General features: G+C 43.5%; 1 protein-coding gene across 18 annotated transcripts in view; it reads right to left on the bottom strand.

Annotated features, from left to right (window-relative positions):
• Positions 1 to 7,023: 7,023 nt before the first annotated feature.
• Tcf4 (transcription factor 4) overlaps positions 7,024 to 22,547 on the bottom strand; it is a 343,415-nt gene continuing 327,891 nt past the window's right edge. For 13 of the 18 annotated variants that reach the window (XM_087895926.1, XM_087895927.1, XM_087895924.1 and 10 more), the window contains 5 exons: positions 18,763 to 18,898; positions 16,692 to 16,854; positions 13,047 to 13,276; positions 11,997 to 12,137; positions 7,024 to 11,714 (listed from right to left, as the gene is read on the bottom strand). In XM_087895926.1, coding sequence (XP_087752052.1) covers positions 12,001 to 12,137; positions 13,047 to 13,276; positions 16,692 to 16,854; positions 18,763 to 18,898 — 666 coding nt within the window. In that variant the 3' untranslated portion in view covers positions 7,024 to 11,714; positions 11,997 to 12,000. The remainder of the gene's footprint in view (positions 11,715 to 11,996; positions 12,138 to 13,046; positions 13,277 to 16,691; positions 16,855 to 18,762; positions 18,899 to 22,547) is intronic. The other 5 variants (XM_087895929.1, XM_087895928.1, XM_085676462.2 and 2 more) reach the window with 1 other exon arrangement.

Genomic DNA, 22,547 nt, shown 5'->3' on the forward strand with positions numbered 1-22,547 from the left:
AGGATGCTTGGACTTCTCCCAGGGGTTCAGTTTTCAACACTATAGTGAAGGTCATGCTCTCCAGAGCTCTGAGTGGATGAACACAGTCACATGATTTATCCACTCGACCCCTCTGAGTTCCCTTGGCATATTTGCTTTGTGGGACTTCAGAAACTTCTAGCGTTTCAACTTCACTTAAAGTAGAGCTACTCTGGGTTCATATTCTCGCCAAGCAAAGTAAATTATAAGAGCCATTTGAACCCCCCGGGCTAAAAACATTCAATTTGGAGTCTCTGTTTGGTGAGTAAGTCCATATCAATTAATTTGGCTGGATCCAATTACGTATTTCTTCCTCCCTGATCCCACACCCGAAAGATCCACTCCCACACATGTTCCCCAGATTTTCATCACTAGAGCTTGACAGAATCATGCCGTTGTTGTGGTGTCTATTACTCCCGTTCGTGGGTTGTATTCTGTACCTCACCCTTCCAGCATCTGCTGGAATGTGAGCCTGTTTGGGAGTCTGGAAGGAAAGGGGCTACGGGGACAGGTTTGGGGACCCAGCACTGTTTTGAAGGCAGCTCCCTTCAAGCACGGTTGGGAGGGCCGCTCACAGTAGCATGGGAAATGGCAGGGTTCAGAATAGTAGCACTCTTAGCTTTACTGAATGAAATACCCTCACCCCTCATACAGCCCCAGTTCAATCTTTAGGGTCCTATTTCTTCCCAGCTATGCCTCGGGCTTAACAAAGGAGACCCAGTTACCCTTGTAACGCTATGACCTGTAGAGCTAGGCTTCCTTCCCTTCAGGAAATAAATCTGGCAATTCCAGGATAATTCCTGACGGGGACGTCAGCTTTCAGTTCCCTTACGGGGACAATGACGGCAACATCAAGTCAGCTCCTAAAGCCATCATTTTCTTTATTGCCAAATTCTCCATCACCATGAGAAACTTACAATCCACCCCATCGTCTTTCTATTTTGACTAAAATATTGGATGCCAGTAACAGGTTGGTTACCAGGAATCTTCCAATAGCATGTGGCTCTAGGGACCAGCATGCAGGCATCTGCAAGGGATAAACTGAGGAGCTGTTTGGCTGTAGAAAACAGCGGACCGCTTGGGGGCCTCTGGAAACATCCAATCAGGACACAGAATCCATCCCAAAAAGCTCAGAACCAATTAAAAGGACCCATCTCTAATATTTGGTCACTAGAGGTGCACTCTTGGTGCAAATGACTAAATCATTCTGTGCCAGGCTATCATCCTTGAGCCTCAGGTTCTAGGTCACAGATCAGAGCAAGAACACGTGGAGCTTCATTCACGACAGGACAAACTGAATCTTGTCGCGGCATGCGTCCTTACAGTGCAACAACACACACAGGCACACACACAAACAAAACATGCAGATCTGCCAGGTCACTTCTGCTGGAGTTCTCAGAGGTTCTCCATTGTCCACGGGGCAGCCCAGACACACTGGCATCCTAGACCTCTATCCTTCTGCCCAATGTGCCCCTCGTTCACTTGCTGCTTTCAACTGTGAAGCCATCCAGAATAATCTAGCGTTCCCAGGATGGGGGCAGCAGGGTCCCTGGGTGTCTTTCCACTGTGGGAATTTCGTTTAGGAACTGCAATGCCCACTGCTGTTTTTACTGTGATTTCTTGACTGATGTCTGCTCTTTGGTGTGTACCTGCCCATCCACGGGTGGCTCTCTTTTGCATGTTACACCAGAGGCTGACCTGGACTGCATCTCAAACATTGAATTGGTCACGAACTAATGGTAGCAAAAGGATAATACCTTAAGAGTGAGAGGAAACCCATACAGTCTCCTCTACAGAGTGGAAGTGGTGTGAATCAAGAGCCTAGTGTTCTTTCTCAGGTTCTTTTTGTGAGTGTACGTGGAGATGATTCCATGGGTGGGGACGGAGTGGATCCTTACCCCCAATGGACACAGGGACTCTTAATGATCTCCTTTCAATGATCTCCATATGCTTGGGCAGAACATTCCACAATATTATAAGTATGTTTGCTTATCATGAAAATACATGAGACCATAAACAGGAGTTCTCCTCTGATAGGTCGCTTCAAGATGGCTTCACATCACTGAGCTTGCCTCAATAACTGGTTTAAGCCAGTTTTATCTTCCCTTCTTTCACAAAGTAACTGACTCCATATTGGCCCCAGGAAAGGAGGGAATTGGCCTTCTCTGCCAGGAAGTGGCAGCCCTGAAGTATGCTTGGGATCTCAGATGTTGCTACTAATGTCTCTATCACTGTCCCCTCCTTCTGGGACAGAGTTTCTCCTACTCCATTCTAAATCCACCCCGGATTGTGATCTTCCCTCTACCTATCACTGAGAAGGGGTCTTACTCCACCTCAGCATCCCTCTTAAGCATCGCTGTGCAGCATTGTTGTGCAGCAGCCCTGTGCAGCAGGTGTCCAACGGAGGGTCCAGAATTGGACAAAAACTGCATCTGAGACAAACTGCAGTGACCTTGTGAAGTGGATGATAATGGGGCACCAAATCAAAGATCCTTCTGGAAAGTTCCTCAGAGAAGTTGAAAGAGAAGCCTACTGTTCTTCCAGGGGAGACCATTAGATGTGTGCCCTCAGGAGATTCACAGCACAGAGCTTCCAAATTGTTTTCAGAGCGGGTAGAATGGACGCATGTGCTTATCCTAATTACATAGCTTCTGTGTGCTGATTGGCCAAAGAATTGACTCCTGATGAGTTTGTTTAAAGATGACACGGCTGTTGGGCTAGGGCCTGCGACACCTGTGTTCACTTTTGTCTTCCCTTCGGTTTCCCGTTGGAAGACAATGTGGACTGTTCAGCCTCTGTAGTATACACTCAAGTCTCTTGGTTATTTACTAGAGGCTTCCTCTAGGAAGCTTGGCACGCTGTCTCTGGCCCGTGTGCTTCTCTCTCTAAACCTCATCACATGGCTGTGCATGTATGTTATTTCCTCTTACCATGCCATTCATGCCACACAGAAAACGTAGGGCCTATTTCTAAGATTCCAACGTGGCCCCTGAGTGTTGTCAGGCCAGCAACTTCCCTCAGCTCTCATGCATTCATCTGGGGTAAGGTTCAGCTAACAGAACCATGTGTACTGGATAAACCAAGAACTCAAAACAAACTAGGAAGCTGTACTCTGTGACACAGGTCAACAGTGTGCACGCATTGTTTTTCCTATCACTTGTGCTTTTGTGTGTTTGATTCTTCTGCAGGAGTATTTTGACTACTTTGGTAACAAATTTGCTTTCTTTGTGGTACGCTGCAGAGCTTTTGATACAGGCTCTATGATCCCCAGATGTTATTGCCCTAGTTTTTGTTTTTCTTTTAACTGGATCAGATGATCATAGGCCGACACCAGGCAATGGAAAAGATGTGTGGAGAGAGAAAGACAGAAGCCAGGGCTGAACAAAGGCTTGGGGACTGGCAGACTTTGGGTTGCTGGGCTGTCTGGTTGGAAGCAAGCCTGCAGAAGCTGGTTTTGAAGATGGGGAATTTTATGGGGGAGGGAGGTAGTGGCCTGTAGTCCTACAAGCACTACAATATTGTGGATTAGGAAGGCTAGAAGACATGTTTTGGTTCAAGTCAGGGAGTCCTTCCTCTGAACAGCAAAGAACTAGACCAATACTGGTTAGTCTGCCTCTTAAGGCCTTTGCCTCTCTTTCCAGCATAGCTCATGCCTGGGGCTTCCGTTGTTCTTTCTCTTTGTAAGATGCACAGGGTGAGACCAGTTTCTTAAATTTCTACGGAGGATCAGTGAAATAGTGTTTGTGATATGGAGAAGAAATTAAGTGTCTCTTCCACTATTGCTGTGTTGGCATTGTGAGCTTTAGTGGTGTTTGAAGCAAAGCTTAATACAAGTTCAAATGATAGTTTTCCCATGGTCCACAGGATGTCTTCACTCAGACATCCTTCATCCTTTGCCCTCCACTTCGTGCAGCATCTCCAGACACCCACCTCACCCAAAACCCTATCTCTCCCACCATTCAGAACGTTCTTTATACCGAATTTACTCCTAACTTCTTCCCATGTATGGCTGCCATATTGGATCATTCTAGCCTTGTGATAATCACCATAGCATTCTTTATGTCGGCCATTACATGCCAGTTGCTGGCAATATGTCCACGATTTGTAGACTAAGGTAGAAGAGGGAGAAGTTCAGGAGTTTAGGGGCTCTGCTGAGAAAAGTCATGGAGGGACAATGGAAAGGAGAACTGAGCCATGAACCTGTTTGAAGTGGGCAGGACTAGACAGTCCCTTCAGGAGATGGCATTGTGCAGAGTGACTAGGCCCAAAGCCAGGACACTGGCTCCTTGTTTAAGCTCCAAGGCCTGGAACATGCTTCTGTGAATTTGACACAAAAGGCTAAGGAAATAATATAATTCCTTTCTAAGTTCAGGTTTCCATGTTCTTCACAATACTGGTGTGTGTGTGTGTGTGTGTGTGTGTGTGTGTGTGTGTATCTGTGTGTACAAAGAATGAAGGTTCCTTAACAGGGCACGGTGCTGGTGGGAACTCTTGAGCCTGTGGGTCTGATTCCGCACGAGCATTTGCACTTTGCTCTTGGCTAGTGTCTGTTTCCTGTTAGAAGCGTATGGGTTCCTGCCAAAGCCAAAGCTATTTGACTTCTAAATATAGCGTAGCAGATGTGGATGAGGACCATATTATTTTCTGCATTGCACAAAGCTTTTTTCCCCCTCCCAGGAAAGCCAGACAGCAGTCCTGTTCTGGTTAGGCTCAGTCAGCTCAGTGCTGGGCACTGGGGTTGGTTTCATGACTTTTTAGTTTTGGTTACTTTACACCAGGTTTTTCTTAACCTGTACTCTGGGAACAAGTGTCCCTGCCTAGACTCAAAAGCTATTCATTAGGCCTTAGAAAGGAATGTGGTGATGCCTGTGTTTTTCTTACAAAGTGGTTTCTCTCATTATCAAAATAACCATAAGTCAAGCATAGTATGTGACAGTCGCTGAAGGGACACACTGTTCCATAGGAACAAAACAGCCGAAGTCATAGGGCAAAGGCTGTGTGTGGAGGCAAATGCAGTCATATTAATCTAATATTATTATCCTTGGCTAGTGGGTGTCTAACTGATTTAACTGACGGGTTCTGTGTACCCACCATTGTCTTCGTGCTGCAATGATACACACACAGGCGGGAACCAGTGATGGTACATACTCCTCAAGATCTGTGGAGTTTTCTTGATGTGATGAATTTTACTCAGCGCATATTTGTTTATCAAGTACCAAGGTGATTTTGGCTTGACTTGCCCACCGAGTCCTTTCAAAATGGGCTGTGTCTAGAGAGCATCAGTGCTGCTCAATGTTCAGTAGAGACATGAACCTGTGTTGGCTTGAGGCAGGTGCGTACTTATGGGACGTGAGATCTAGCTGGCTGAGCAGGGGACCCACAGTGCAAGGCAGGTGTGGAGTCCTGGGTTGATCTGAAGGAAGACAGCAGACGCGATGCTGTTTCCATCTCCCTCTTGAAGAAGGCTACAGGTGACGTGTCCTAGGCTGTCAGTCAAGAGAAAGGTGGCCTGCAGTGAAAACCTAGGATAGAAATATCACCTGGTTTTCTATGAATTGGCCAAAGCACGAGACTAAAAATGGTACCCGATTTTGCCTTCTGTAGCTCCCTTTCCCTTCCCCACTAATGTAATGGGGGTCTTAGTGAATGTTATTCAACCTTCCCTAGCAATCTAAGTTCTGTTTGGGGTCTAAACTCATGTACCTTATCTTATGTTTTTTTGAAGTAAAAAAATCTAGTGTTAATAGCCCATGTGAGACACTGGACAGATGTCTGGTTCATCTCTGCTTTCTTGATATCAAATAAGTTACATGATCAAATATAATACTAAAAGACTAAATAATTGCGGCTCTTTTATATATATTTAAAACACACAGTGAGAACATAAGAACATCTCAAATCATTTAAAAGGTTAAAGGGGTTATCAACCAAAATCTTCGAAAAATTCATAAAATTTAAATATCTGCAAACAATCCAACCAAAAGGAAGTGGGGGGTGGGGAAAAACAAACTCCCAACATTTGGCTATGGAGGGAGGGCACTTTACATGGGAACCAAATGGCATTACAACATCTTCTTTCAGGTAACTAGTCACTATACCCGGTGAGAAAGAACACAAGAGCAACATCAGAGACATCCCCCAATCCCACACACCCAGTTAGAACATTCCATTAAGAATGCCTCTGCCACGGGCTTTCTCTCACTGCATAGCCACGTTACAGATCTACAGCGCAATGCCAAGCAGCCTTCGAGTTCTGTAAAGCAGGCTGGTGTCCGTGCTACAAAAATAGTAACGTACAGTACATAACACTGCATAATTTTAATCTGTACAGTTTTGTTCCCTCCCATGGGTGGCACACATCAGTTTGTACAAGCTAGAAGAAAGAAAGAAAAAAAAAGAGTAACACTCCTCTGGTTGTTGGGATAATAGTCAACAGAGTCAAAAAGAATCTGGTGTGGTGGGAATGGTCTACGAGAGCATCAGTATCCTAGTGCTGCGGATACCAACAGGCAGGCAGCTTTTACCAAGTGATACAGAATAAAATTGTCCTGGTGCTTCATTTATTTATTTACTTGGACTGAAAAGATCTAGCTGAGAATGTTCTGCCAAACAGCCGACCAACAGATCCGGAAGGTTAGGGCTGCTGAGACTCAGCCACCTGCCGCACAACCCAAAACACGGGCGCAGTTCAGGGCTCTTCGAGTGCATAGCTTCCGTGTTAAGCGTGCATTAATCGCATTCCTTCCATCAGTTAATCCTCTAGACAGCTTTCTCTGTGCTTTGCATGCATCCTGCTCCACGTTCATTAAGGGCATCTCTTCTTAAGGAACCATGGGCTTTGCCTTTCAATTTGCTTTTGTGATTTTTGTGGCTGTTGTTACTGCTAATGTTTAGCTTAACTGTCAGGACCTCCAGTGCTCGGGACACAGGGACAGGAGCTGCGCTCTGACAGAAAGAGGGCCGTGTGCACAATCAGAAATGAAATGAAACGAGCGTCAGAGACAGTTTATAAAAATGGCACATTTATTGCTACAGAACGGTCATGTACATGACTTCATCGAATAACTACAGATGGGAACAGGTAATGGTCTAGACCAAGCTGGGTTGTCTGCCTCTTGAAGGAAGTCCAGCACACAACCTGTTTGGACACTTCTACAAATCAGAAATACACCAAAAACATGGAAAATCGAGGCACTCAGCCACACATTGAAAACAAAGTGTAACTGTTTATCTTTTTTTTTGAAATGTTTTCCCTTTTTTTTTCTTTTTTTAACAATTTTTTTTAAAGTTTTTAATGCTGCAGCTATGTGTACAGTCGCAAAAAAAAATGTCCGCACTGCGACCTACAACTAAAAACAAGAACAAAAACAAAAACAAACAAAAGAAGCTACCATTCAGTTTCATCTCGGTAACACATGGTAAAATAACATCTTTTAAATAGTAAAATAAAGTAACAAACTTTTACTCATAATGATTCCAAAAATCTACAAAGAAGAAATATTCAGAATCTGACAATTTTTTTGTAATATTCATGGTATAAAAGGATTGCTCCTGCGAAAAATAAGCCAAATATATTTTTTATTTTTAAATTTAGTTTTTTTCCTACTAGGGTGTACTACAGTCTATTTCATAGCAAAAAGAGCACTAGACAGACAGAGCTTTATAACAAAAAGCCAGGCACTGATACATGGTAAATCTCTGCTTTTTTTTTCTTATCTTCACTTAATTGCATCACAAGTAACAAGAATGAAAAAGGCCACAGTTCATATATTTCACCATTACATATGTCTATAATACTTGAAATGAGCATATGGCAAAACCAGCACTGCACAGAGATGAGTCACTTCAAGTCCCATGAGAAAGAACATCTCGAAAGAAAACAAACAAAACCAAAGCGAAATCAAGAGGAGGCCTACAGGCCTTGGTGCCCCACTGTCTTGGAATTCATCACATTCCATCTTCACCTTTTTATTTAGTTACTTTTAATTTATTTAATTTTTGCTTCCAGTCAGCCGGCAGACTGCATTTTTGTGCTTGTTTATGCGGAATCGTTTCATTCCTGACTTAAGTTCGGTTTTGGACACAGATCATATTCTGCCTGTTGGATGCAAAGATGAAAAAAAAATCCTCTTACCCCCAAGTCTCAGTTCGACTCCCTCCCACTTCCCAACCCCTCATCAAAACAAAGATCACAAATAATAATAATAATAATAATAATAAAAATCAAGAGATAGGAAAAAAAGTGAAAAAAGGAAACAAAACAAGGAATCGGAAGACGGAGTCAGAATCAGTTGTACGACTGGGTGAACTGACAGCTGTATAAGCATTAGTGTTCCTCACAGTTACACAGAAGACACATGGAAAGAACTCCTAGATGGTAGATCCCTAATTCTGCATATTCATAAATTACTCGAATGTGGAGGTGGATCAACGGTCCCAAGTCGCTTTCAAAGCCTGAGCCTCTTCAACTGATCCCTAAGCTATGCGTCGCCACATCATCTATACCTAGTGTAGCATGGACCCTTAGGAAATGTTCGTATAGAATTGTAATCCTGTCTTCTGCTAAGTTTCTCTCAGGAATCCAGTGCAGGAATACCAATATCTTACCTGGGTTTGATAATTACAAAATAACAACAAGAAGGAAAAAAAAACACATTAAGAAGGCCACATTCCCTTTTTTTCTTTTTCTTTCAAACTGGAGATACAACCCAATTACTGCAGAGAGGGTCAGATCATGTTTCTCCACCAAGCAGAATGCAGCCAGCAGCTTCTGGTGGCCTTTAGGGAGTCTTTTCCTTATTTCCAAAAGGAATTTGACAATAGCCGTATTACATTACAAGTAATGAATACATCAAAGCTGGTGAACAAGAAATTGCAGCTTTTCCTCTGTTTGAGTGAGAACAAAATATAAAAGCACCAATTGAAAAAAAAATCAAATAACTATAATTTAATTTTTTGCTTTGTTTACAGATTTGAAAAACTTTAATTCAGCTTTAGTAAGCACCTTTAAGATAACACGTATCAAAAGTGCCATTCTGAAAATGTACATCAATGCAGGGAGTATTTCCAGTTCCCTAAAGAGTAAACACCATATTCTCTTCTATACACATCTCCTGAATGTGATCAGAGTATACCTGCTTCCTATATAATAACAATGTTCCTAGGGATACCCGCCTTGGTAGACTATACAAAATGAGTGCAGAATGTCTCACGAAAAGGAAATCTTTACCATGGGGAGAGAACAAGTACACATGGTTTCCATCATTTCGGGGGGAGGGGAAGCGTACATCATTGTCTTCCAGGCCCTTTCTTTGAGCCCCTTTGTTCGCACATTTCACGGGAAAGCCCCCGAAGAACTTTTCATGAAATCTGATTTCTGCTATTCTCCTACGTTTTCAATCCACCTCCACATTTTAGGAACTTATCAACAAATCAAAGCATTTTAGTTTTATCACTACTGAACATATTTACAGTTTTCAAAACACACACACACACACATACACGCACGCGCGCACACACGCACACACAGAGCTAATCAAAATGTTTATGGGTTTGTAAAAGGTGACCACGTGGTAACTATCTTATTTGTTCTTACATTTTCAGAAAGGAACATAAATTTCAGATTCTTGTAGCTCACTATTTCTTAATTAAGTGACTTTTTTTTAAAACCACACAGTTTAGGAAAAAAACACCTGATACAATGTATTAAAACACATAATAACAAGTCTACATGTAAAAATATAACTTTTACATACACAGTTTCAAAATAATGATAGGTTTGCCATTGGTTGCATAAAATTTACAAATGTGTTTCGTCACTATGTAACTGGTAAACAGGACAACAGATGGGGCATTTAGACCGTTTCCATGGATTTATGGCATTTACTCAGTGCTGATAGGTGGAAAAACTACTTCAACAGGGATTTTTTTTTCTTAATACATGCCAAGATTGTGTGGCTGTAAAAATAGAAACCAGTTAGAGACAAAAGGATGCTGACAAATGCTAAGTAGGAGCACTATCTGTTCACTGCACTACACACCAAAGTCAACCATTAGCAAGATTTAGGATGGGAATTGGATCAATTGTGCCCAGAGTCAATGCTAGCTATCCGATGAGTTCCTGTGCCATGGTTTGATCTAGGTTTCTATCCAATGGTAAGTAGAAACTTCATTCATACTGGCCAGAGAATACTGCACTGCCCCTCCTCACGAAAGTGCAACGTAATGCTTTAGGACTTATAAGGCTTGTTATAATGCTGCATGATTGGTTGGCATCTTTTTCAGACCAAGGAGGAGGCAAGTAAGTCAACTACTTTTTAGTAAACCCATTTTGAAAAAGGAAAAAAAAAAAAAAGAAAGCAACAAAATCAATCAGCTCGGTCACACCTACTTGCAATTTTCTCATTTGACGGTTTTTGAACTCGACTCTTTTTTTTTTTAAAAGTTTTTGTATTTTTTCCAAAAATCTGACCATGTATTCAGAAATGCCTCACTGCACACTACTTCGGCTACACAGGTAGGTAACACTTGACTCGTTTTGTTAAATCACAGCCACTTTGATTATGTTATGTTTCCGATGATATAAACATTGGAAGGCACAGTGGTAACATTGTAGCATTCTAACCGTGTACCTCGGAAAATCCCAGGAGAGGGTCGCAAGGGCAGCGCCACAAGCCAGACAAACCCCTTTTTGCCTTGCCTGGGCAATGCTGCGTGGAATTTCTACACATGATGTGATTTTTTTTTTTTTAAGTCCTGTGTTCCCAAAAGACTGGAGAAACAACTTTCTACTAGTTATGAATGAGAAGCAACATCAGGGTCAGCATTTCGTCCTGCACCGCCCCTCCGGAAACAGAGCTGGCGCTACAGGTTACGATAACAAACTGGGGGAAGGGACAAAAATCAGACAAAAAAAAATCCATATTTACAGTAAAATCTTTCTTTTAAAAAAGTTAATCAGTACTATTTTTTTACAGGAGAAAAAAGTCTGAAACAAATGAACAAAAGCTTACCATAGTCACTAAATTTTTAATATATATTTATATATATATTTATATATATATTTGTCATAGGTCTATAACATCCATCTGTCCCTCCTACCCTAAGGAATGGCTAATGTCATCATCTCGTTGCCATCAGGACGTTTGCTGGTTTTGTTATGAGGGTAGCCGGGCTTCCCCTATTCAATATCCGGTAATTAGAAACACTAGCTGACTTGAATGCCAACAAAAACGTTCATGTCGTTTTCTTCAGAAGTACACTTTTTCATTATTGCAAGGTTACAATTTTTTTTAAATTAAATATTTTTTTTCAGACTTACAAATTAATTATATTTTTTTTTTCCAAAAGAAGTTTAGGCACAAATGCATTGCTCCACAGTGTGGAAGGATTGCCATTCAGTCTCTGGGCTGCGTCTTAGCCTGTACATACCGCTTCGCACATTCAGAATGATATGTTAAAGAAGTCGTCCCTCAAGTTGCACTTTTTCTTTCTTTCTTTCATTTTTTTGTTTGTTTTTCTGCTTTTTGATAATTGGGAATGCTGAAACCTCTTGCGTCTGCGACTCATAACTACTCAGACTTGTCTTATATTACAAAAAAAAGGGGGTTAAGGAGCAGTGTTTATGTGGGTTTAGGATAATACAGCTGTTAAGGAAGTGGTCTCTTGTTTTAATGAAGCAAGGTGGCAACTTGGACCTGAGAAAGGAAAGGGAGAAAAAAGTCATTAATATAGGGATAGGAAAAGATTTTTTTTTTAAAAAAAATTAAGCCCTGTCTCAAGAAAGAAAAATATTGGCTGATCTGGCAATACCAGTTGTATGTGGCTTGTGTGGCACTAAGAACTGGGGAGGAGCACTAAGGACTGGGGAGGAGCACTAAGGACTGGGGAGGAGCACTAAGGACTGGGGAGGACAGCAGTAGTAGAAACCGGGCCCAGCACACTCCTTCTCCACATCTGTCCCATGGGGCCCAGCATACCCTTTCACATCTGTCCCATGTGATTTGCAGCATCTCCCATCCCAGGGTGTGGGCCAGCCAAGGACAGAGGAGGAGGCTCTGAGGAAACTTTCTCTTCCTCCCTTCTTTTCAGACAGGCAGCTTTCGGGTTCAGATTCCTTTCTGTGGGATGGGAAAGCACAGGGCATTCAGTCAGTGGGGCTCCATAAGGGTGGAGAAAGCACTCCCCTGTCCATGCCAGACACCCAGACTCCATTTCACATTGCAGGATGAGGGCATCAGTGCAGGACCGTGTACTAGTAGGTATCACTGCCCGCCAGTTACGAATTGCACACAGAGCCTGAACCTTTACAGCAGAATGGCAAGGCCTGAAATGCCTGAGCCTGAGAGGCAGAGGCAGGGAAACCGTAAACTTGAGGTCAGTCTCTGCTATACACAGTTCTCAGCTAGACTGGGTGATACAATGAGACCCCTGCTCAAAATAATGACAACAACAATTTAGAACGATGAGCTGGGAAGAGAGGAAGCTCATTAGGAGCCATCACAGTGCAAGCACGAGGGCCCGAGTTCAGTGCCCGGCACCCACATCAAAGGCTATGTATGGTGGCCAACTTGTAATCCAGTCCTGGCAAGATCCCTGGGGCTCACTGGCTAGCCAACCCTAGTCTAATTGGCAAGCCCTAGGTCCTAGTGAGAGGCCCTGTCTCAGGAAACAAGATAGGTAGCCCTGAGGAATATGGCCGTGAGGCTAGCTATCCTTTGATCTACACACACACACACACACACACACACACACACACACACACACACACCTCCCACACACACTTATACACACACATTGTACACACACACACGCATACACACTTGTACCCACACACATCCACCCCACGAAAGAAGAGAGTGAAAACAGGTTGGTCAATCATGTCTGATAGCTGACAGCACACATGGAAAAGGTGTAAAATAGCATTAGTGTGAAGAACACCCCACAACCTAACTACAGGAGACAGCCTCTGTTTACAGTCCCCCATACTAGCAAGTCTTTGGAGGCTGCTTAGGCATCTATCTCCTGACCTCGCACTTGCTGCTCCAGGCTGAGGATGACAGCCACAGCCTGGTGGAGAATCAGGAGCTTGGTCTGTGGCTTGTCACTTTTCAGGTGGAGTTGCACCATGCGGCCCAGCTCCTTGAAAGCCTCATTGATATCGCGGACCCTCAGGCGCTCGCGGGCATTGTTGGCCATCCTCCGCTCCTTTTCACGTTCTGCCTTCTGCTCTGGGGTCAGGTCCTCATCATCATTATTGCTGTAGGGCGAGAGGGATGGGAGCTTTTATGATGGTGTAGGGGAAAGATGGTATCTATATTACATTTTCTTTGAGACGCTTGCCAGATCCATCCTTTGCAGAAATGTGTCCATTTGACCTTCATATGACCTTGGTTGGTTTAGGTAATGAACACACCAAACTTTTTTTTCCACCCAGGGATTTTACCCAAAGCAAACAGAAGAGGATGATCTTGTCTCCATCAGGGTCATAGTGTGTCCAGCCTGTTGTCGGGGACACGGGGCAATGAAGACTTCATGTACTATGCAATATACACTACTCAGTCTTACTGAAGACAGCCATCCAGGCTTAGCTTATACGTATGAAAACACAATGATTACTTTAACAATCTTAAAAAAAATGATATGTGAAGCAGACAGAAGAACAGTTATTTACTATCCAATAGATTTTTGTAGATCATGGTAAATACAGTCCTATCAACAGCAGAAACATTAGAGAGTGGAGTGATCAAACCAAAGCACCCCCTCTTTATAATGGACCAGGATCCCCGCGAGTCACAGAGGAAGCCAAACAGGATTCTTTGTTAGAACTAAACCAATCTGTGACTCATCTCCAATGAAAGGTTCGGCAGGCATAAGGCCGGGCCCTGGCCATATCGAGTAGTCAGAGTGATCCATCTGAGACTTTGCTACGGAAGGTGAATAGGCGGATGAGCCATCTGGAAAAGATGCTCTCACAGCTGGATTCATAGACCCAGGACTGCAAACGTTTCGAGGGCTGTTACAAAGAAAAGAGTCTGGGGCGGTGCTTTGTCTCAAGAAGACTCAACAAAACCAAAAACTCCAGAGGAGATACTGTGAGCAAAAATCTTTTCTGGATTCTAAATTTGAGAAGCATGGGAGAGGAATACTAGTACTACACACACACACACACACACACACACACACACACACACACACGAGAGAGAGAGAGAGAGAGAGAGAGAGAGAGAGAGAGAGAGAGAGAGATCCTTGAAAAGAAGCTTAAAATCCCCTAAGCCCAAGTTGTTCAGAGTCAAGACGATGAGTCCTCATACTTAGAGAACTGAAGATGTGGAAGATTAGCTCTTGGCTATACATGGAATGAACGCTGACTTCAAGTGGGTGTAGCCTTCCCAGGCGACCTGTCCCTGAACTCTTGGAGTCCTCAATTATCACATGTACTCACTCATAAGTGGTTTTTAAACATAAAGCAAAGAAAACTAGCCCACAAATCACAATCCCAGAGAACTCGAACAACAATGAGGACCCTATGAGAGACTTACATAGATCTAATCTACATGGGAAGTAGAAAAAGACAAGATCTCCTGAGTAAATTGGGAGCATGGGGACCTTGGGAGAGGGTTGAAGGGGAGGGGAGTGGTAGGGAAGGGAGCAGAGAAAAATGTAGAGCTCAATAAAAATCAAAAAGAAGAAGAAGAGGAGGAAGAGGAAGAGGAAGAAGAAGGGAGTATCCTTGCCCACACCTGCATCTTGGAGGGCTTTCCCTGTTTCTTTCTGGTTTCAGGTTTGACCACAGGGTCTTCTACCTGTTCTGAACTGATTTTTGTGCAGGGTGAGACTCAGGGACCCCGCTTCACCCTTCTGCATATGGTTTTCCAAACATAGAAAATTCGAAGTAGAGATACTGTGTGATACAAAAAGGAAACAAAGAATAGGACGGCATGAAAATGTTCAAAGTCCACAGTGGGCTTAATAGGAAATGCCATTATGAAACCCATCACTGTGTACGATGAACATATGCTAATAACACAATAGGAGAAACGGAAGCCCTCAGGTGGCATCCAAAGTGCAAGCAGGGCCAATTACCCTGGAGGAGTCTAACCAGGAGAGGTCTTCTTGAACTCTGTAAAGTACCTGAGGATATAAGGATGCTCAGACAGAAAGGCGTATTGGGGCAGGATGGTGTGAAATGCTACAACGTTGGACTTCATGACCTCCCAACCAGCACTGACTATGCTGCTATAAAGGCCAGCGCACGGCTGGCTGAAGGCTAGAGCAAGCCTTTTCTTTCTCTGCTTCTCTTTTTCCTCCTGGCTTCTCCTTTTTCCTCTCCCAGAATGTCTGCTGGTGTTAAGGGAATGCAGCCTGGGAGTAAATGGTTCCTGCATACCATGAAGCATAAAGGAATAGCCGAGTCTCTGGTAGGCCTGTTCCGAAGCAAAAGACCAGCAATATTTTTAGACAGTGACCGTGTGTTGAACCTTACATAGGGGGAATCGAAAAATGGGAACCTGTCCTTTAAAAGTTTTCAGGCTAATGGCTAATTAGACATAGTTATTCACATAAATAAACTGCACATGAACATAAACTGGATCTGAAGAGCACTCCTTCCCCGCAGACCCTGCGAGGCATACACTGTCAGTGACACGAGAGTGGCTTTAAGAAGACACTGAATGGCCAAGAAAACGATGTTCTCAAACCTCAAAGGACCAATTAGTATGTATATGTTATGGCCGCTAAATTATCAAGAACTGACTTGGCTACCAGGGAAGCTGCTCAGGAGGTGAAATCCCCACCCAAGGACTTCTTGCCAATGTGGCTGCAAATCAGGGAACTGTAATGACTAGAGAAAGAGAGGGATAAGACAGAAGCACTCTGGAGCTTCCAGTAGCAGGACAGAAAATGTCATTTGTCTCAGTGGTTATAAGGAGATGAAAAGGCAGTGTGAACTTGATTCACGAAAGACGCCAGCTGTAGCTCTGAGAACCACAACCTTTAAAGGAAGCTGTAGTCTTGGCACAACTGGGCAATCTGTAAAGAAAATTAACCCAAAGGAATGAAGACAACGTATATGGGTCCCGAGGAACCCTAAACCATCTGATCACCAGACTCAAGCTTAAAGAGACACACTGAACTCAAAGACACCAGATATTTAAGGGCATCAACTTGAAGCTATTTCCCTGCGGTTGTGTTTTTAGTAGTGGGGAGGGGGGATTAGAATTTATTTTACACACAGCAACCTGTTAAGGATAAGACTAGGAGACCAGAATTTTCTCACTTTAAAGATAAGAAAAAAATTACAGTTGTATATACAATCGACTCTTTAACATGGCTAAAATCTCCTTTTTAGAAATGTTTTAGGCAAAAACACTTCTGACCAAATTTGAACAATATAGTTTTAACAAGGAACTGTTTTTACTTGAATCACGTACAAATAAATTTGTGGTGTGCAGTTAGCACTGGGCCCCAATTTGTAAATTCAAAGGCATTTAGGCCTCACTAGAATACAGATATCTCAAATGATACCTGGAATACTTCTAGAACAAGCCTTGGATTTTCTTTTCATTTGAGGCTTTACCTGCCAGGAAAAAACTGAACAGTTTCTTCCTGTTCTGTTCACTTCATCAAAGTCCAATAAAGGAATTAAATGAAGCGACAGTGTTATACACTGTTACCTAGATCTTGACCTAGTAATGGGTTTGATATCCTTCTTGCCGTCATCTAATTTCTTGTCCTCAGAAGACTTTGTGTCCTGAAGGTTCTCGTCGCCCTCATCGTCGGACTTGATCTCGGAGCTGCCAGATGACACGCTCTGGCCCTGGAGACCTGGTGGCATTCCTATGGAAAAACCACAGGAGAAACAGAAACGGGGCGATCAGCTGGCGCCCAGCAGTCTATGCAGAAGCACATTCACCCCAGAAACGCAGACCTTCCGGCCAGATCTGGGGCCCTCCTGCCGCTTTTCCGTGCTGTCTGGGGAAGTTTCGGAAACGCACCTGTGGGAAGCAAGTTTCCCTTGCATCGGCTCTGAGGTTAAATTCTATTTTGCAATCTTTTGGAGTAGATGGTAATTTCACTGTCTACAAAACATCAACTTAATTGCAATGAAAATCATAATCATGAAAATCACACACCTCAATGTTCTGATTAAGAACCCGAGTAAATATCAGCTATTATATTGAGTTTCTTCCATATGCAATGATTTAATAGAAAAATGTCCTTAAAATATAATTCCCAGGGAGTACGCTAAATATGTGCAGTCAAGGCTTCAATAGATACCCTAATGATATTCTGAAATTAAGCTTCTCTTATGCTTGAGGAGTAATCAGCATTTGAAAATGGTACCTATGGAAGGGGGTGCTCGGCTCACCGGAGAAATCTGGAATCTAACCTTGCTCCACTGCTCATGTCCCCATGACATCTGAGAGATGACTGATCTGTGTATCGCTGTGAGAGTATACACACACGCATGCGCCTGTGTCCACATCTGTTCTCAAAAGGTCAGAAGAGGGCATCAGGCACCCTTCTCTACCACTTCCTGCCTATTCTTGAGGCGGGATCTCTTCCTGAAACCTGGAACTTGTGTCTTCTTGGTTAGTCTGGATGCCAGCCAGCTCCAGCGGTCCTCCAACAGTCTCCCCTGGGAGTCAGGGTTATGGGTGTGTGCAGGGTGCTCCGCTGGTTATGTGGGTGCTGACATTTAGACTCTGGTCCTCATCGCTGCTCATCAAGCACTCTTAATCACTGCCTGGCCTTTGCATGACATTTAAAACATGACCTTAATGTAATCTAGTTCTCGGGTTGAAGGCTATCTGTCACAAACACCCCTCACTCATAATCTGTGTACTCTAAAAACGTGTGACTCAGAATTTGTCCCGTGGGTCAGGAGCCTTCCTTGCCCTCTGGGAGTCCTGAACAGCACACGTTCCCACTGCCACAGCATCTGAATCGACATTTTAATTAGACTCTCAGGCTACAGTGTGAAAACCATATCATACAGAGCAAGAGCAAAGTCATGAGATGATCACTCCTGCTTCAACCACAATGAGTCACATACCTGTCTCTATAATAAATACTCAATTTTGTACTGGTTAACAGCTGAGAGGTTGGTTATAGGAATTCCCAAGGTAGCATTAACTTATTTTAAACAGGGAAGGAGCAAAAAGACACTGTAAGTGAACACTGTTCATCTGGCCCATGAGTAACACAGGAAGTTGGACCCAGGTCTAATCTTTGTAGTCCTGGGGATACAAAAAGTTCTTGTAATGGGGGGGCACTGTTTGTTACAGGGCTTGATCACTCCAGAGCAAAAACCATATAACACAGTTCATTGTTTTTCCTTTTCTCTGTTCTAATGTACCTACATTTCCTTCCATCTCAAACGACGACGATTTCCTCCCTGTCCATTTGGAAACATCATTTTCAGGCCACAACTAACCATGTTAGAGGAACGAATGGGTAAAATGTGGAAATAGCTAAAATAAAATTTCCTCTCGTCATTCTGTTGTCTCGTTCCCCGCTGAAATGGGACTGGGATATCAGAGGACGTCTGAGGAAAACAGCCACAGAAGAAACATAATTAACTGGCCAAATCCTAGCTGCTTTCCCATTATTGAGCACTTTGGTACCAAATTTGGCTCTTGGTTTTCTGCCAGGGCCTTCCAGACGCTGCCAAGGACTGTTGACACCAGCCTGAAGCCTGTTGTCTACCAAAGGTCAGAGTCCCCACCCTCGGAGGTGACTTACCTCTGTAAGGGTCTTGGGGTGGGTTCAAGTCCGGGGAAGTTGCGGACTGGACAGGAAGCTGCGGAACCGGAACCTGGTTTGGCAGGAGAGAATGGCTGCCTCTCAGAGTCACGCCGTCTTCACGGTGGGCCCCAACCTGAAACGATACGAGGAACTAGAGTGCTGAGTGTGGCCTGGAGGGACAAGGGCTATTTTCCAGGGGTAGCTGGGGCTTGGTGCAGTAAGGGTGGCCTGTGAAAAGCCGTCCTCTCAGTGCATTCCACTAGAGGGCGCTGAAGAACTGCACATGAACCTACAGTTCTGTTCTAAAAAAAAAAAAAAGGAAGAAAAGAAAAAAAAAATCCAACACTTAACACTCAGTAAGATGCCATGCCTTACATCCAGTGACAAATATGGCAGAGGAGCTCAGGCAGGTAAAACGTCAAATTGTCTCCCAGGGTGCTGCAGTGGAGCGCACTGATTCGTACCCATCTGTCTTCTATCATGTCCGCCAACAGATCTGACAATTATCTTAATGCCCATATGCTTAATTGTGGGCTTCTCAATTCCCCCATTGCTATCGGAAATCCTACAGGAATTTCAATTTGGCATTCGACTTTCATTTCAGGGGATAAGATTCTCAGGCCTGCCATTTTTCCCCCCCATAATGCCAGCGAAGTCTCTGAGAGCGGAAGCTCAAGCAGTATGGGACACAGCCCCTGCTCGGCACAAATATAATAAAATGTCACCTGGCTTTCCAAAACTGGCAGCCCATTCCAAATTAATGTTCACTGTATTTCATCAGCTGCTGCGTCTCAAATCCAGAGGGGAACCATTTCTGCCAATGCCACCACACCGGAAAATGTACCAATAAAGGTTTTATTAAACACACCAGTAATGCCATCATTGCTATGTGAGGATGTCTGGACATTTTTCCAGCTTCCCCCCGTCTCCACTACTCAGATCCTAAGAAAGACACTGTACTGTAAATACTCTTTATGCTTCCAGGAAAAAAAATAGAGAGTTCAGTGTGGTTCCTTGATTTAAAAAGAATACCATTGAGTTTTATGAAGTAGTACTAGCTACTCTGGGCTCACAGAGGATGAACCAGCGCAGGGGGAGTGTGGTCGCTGACTTTGTAGCATGTGCCTTAGGGTAAAACCATTAAGTATTTGTAAACCAAGGGACCAGGAAGCACTCACATTTGCCTCTGCCTTTCCAAGAGGCTATTTAGTTAGCCTACTATCCAGTGTGTGTATGCCAGGCAGTGGGTCTAACTCTAAAAAGCATTTATCCATGAATTTATACTGCTGCGAACCAACATTTATTTTTCTAATAAAAAATAGAAACACACAGAGCAGAAATCTCCAGTCTTTTACCATCATGTTTCAAATAATCGTTCCCCAAAGATGTGAAACGAAACTACCACAGCAGCACTCAGAGAAGCCAAGGATTCTGTCGATTTTGTATCACCTTTAGACAAACACAACTTGCCAAACTAGCCATATACTAGACACACACACACACACACACACACACACACACACCAAAGCAAGAGAAAAGAAAACAGTTCTGGACAGGGAAGGAAGATCACAGAAATTCCTGTCATTGTTTAGATTCAAAGCACAGCTGGAGCCGCAAAGGACTCAAAAGTCCTGAGTGAAAATGAGCATTTCTGCTGCAACATGGGGGCAGTCTAGTTGCGGGCACTTGGTGCCTGTGTCCTACAAGAGCTTTTGGATGGGAGTCACTGAGTTCCCACAAGGCGCCTTTAGATGTGCGGAGACCCCGCTCACCCTCTACAGCAGTCCGCTCTGTCTGGAAGACAGATGGACATGGCAGTGGATCCCACCCACTAGCCCCAGTGTCAGGGCGAGAGCCCCAGGGGACCTAAGCTCTCTCTCTATACTAACCACACCGATGCAGGCCCAGCTTTTCTCTGAACCCAGATCTTCTCTGGCAGGCAGGTCATAACCACCTATTCCTTCAAACACGCCTCACCAATACTTTATGTGTTTTTTTCCCTCTTTGGAACAAGAATGGCAGTTACTTTCCAGGTTTGGATTTGCCATTTTTACTTTGGAAACCCCAATGCATTAAATAGCTTGCGATGCCATGAGGGATGGTTCCAGGTTGGAATCCCTGAAAGTGATATCAGATTTGACCTTGGTGTAGAAGAAGGCCCCTTTTCCTTCACAACCACTCGACAGATGCGCACAAGCCTTCTCTAAAAGGCACCTGTGAAAAGAATTTAAGATTTTTTTTTTAGTGGTTTTCATTTTACAAAGTTACTAAAAGAGTATTTTCCCTTCTAGTTTCCTGAGAGGGAAAAAGAACTTATAGCCAATACCTTGCTGTAGTCGTCATCACGGCTGGGTGGGAAAGACGGGGTTAGAGAGTTAAAAGAGGAAGGCAGAGTCCCGGTGCCTGCTTCTCTGTGAGATGAGCAGACACCATAATCACGCAAGTGCAAATGATAGAAATGAAACGACAGAGAATGAGGCCAGGCTTATCACAAACAACTCTAAATCCATGGGAAGCAGTGTATAACACAACAGCTGTGTACAGGCCTAAGTGCTTTCCCGGAAAAGCCTTGCACAGTATACAAAACTGATGGCTGACAGAGCGCAAGGCCCCTCGAGGCCCACGCTAACTCTACCGATGGTTACTGCTGGGGTCACTCTGTAGCTTCCTCAGGCCCTTTGGGTGAAGTCCTTTACTCTACTATGATGGGAACATAGCAGAGGTGATACTTGATCCCATTTCTTTTTAAATGTTAGGGAGGCTCGTCACCTTCCTTTTGCAGTTTATGGATAATTTCAAGTATCAGTCATTTGGCCTATGGGAAAAGCTGGGGTGGATGGTGCCTCTGATGCTGTCGCTGTCTTCTCTGTAACAGAGAATGTAATGCAGACTTTGGGTTCCATGAATAATGCAGCTCCACGTGGTAATGAGCTGGAGCCTGTGGCTGGGGCGTAATACTCCAATTTGAAGAATTAGCTTGGGTTGTCTTCTTGGCCACAGACAGTATGTCTCAACCCGATTTACTTTTCTTTCAAAAACATCATCTTAGTCACATACAAAAGAGCAGGTTGGTGGTGGGGGCTACTGCAAATCCATTACAATTACAGTTTTCAAAATAGAGGAATTGATACACACACACCACACACACACAAATGAGAGAGAGAGAGAGGAGAGATCACTTTTCATATGAGTATAAACAACTAGAAAAAAGATTCTTTAACTAATGAATTGATTATTAGTATGATATACTTGGTATAGTTTTAGAAAATTCTTAGTTTACTAAATCTCTGTTTTGATAAACTTGCAGCTAGAGTCAACAGAGTTAAAAGCAGTTTGTTGATTTTACTACTGTGAATGGACTCTTCCCCTGTGGTCACTCTAACGTTTGAGGTACTTACATTAAAAGGAAATTGAAAAGTTAATTTATTTAATTACTATTGACCGACCAGACACTATTTACATGGTTTACACCTGTCGCTTTGCAAGGTGCTACGGATGAAGAGATAAACAAGTCAGATGGATGCCAGCCCTCAGAAGTTTACAGCTAACTGTCAAACGTACGTGATGACCAATTTAGGGTAGGGTTTTGACAGAATGGAACAGCAACTTATTTGAGCTCGAACTAAATAAAATTCATTCTAAAGAATCCTGTAAACTGGGTTTGGGGCCCATGAAAGCCCTGGACACCTAAAGTTGCTTATGTGTCTTATGGAACATTTGTCTCCACTTCTGCCTGAGGAGAACCTTAGCTTTTCTCCGGTTCTGGCCCTCCTGTGCCCAGG

Source organism: Myodes glareolus, chromosome 13 (assembly GCF_982192425.1).
Source record: "Myodes glareolus chromosome 13, mMyoGla1.1, whole genome shotgun sequence".
NCBI lineage: Eukaryota > Metazoa > Chordata > Mammalia > Rodentia > Cricetidae > Myodes > Myodes glareolus.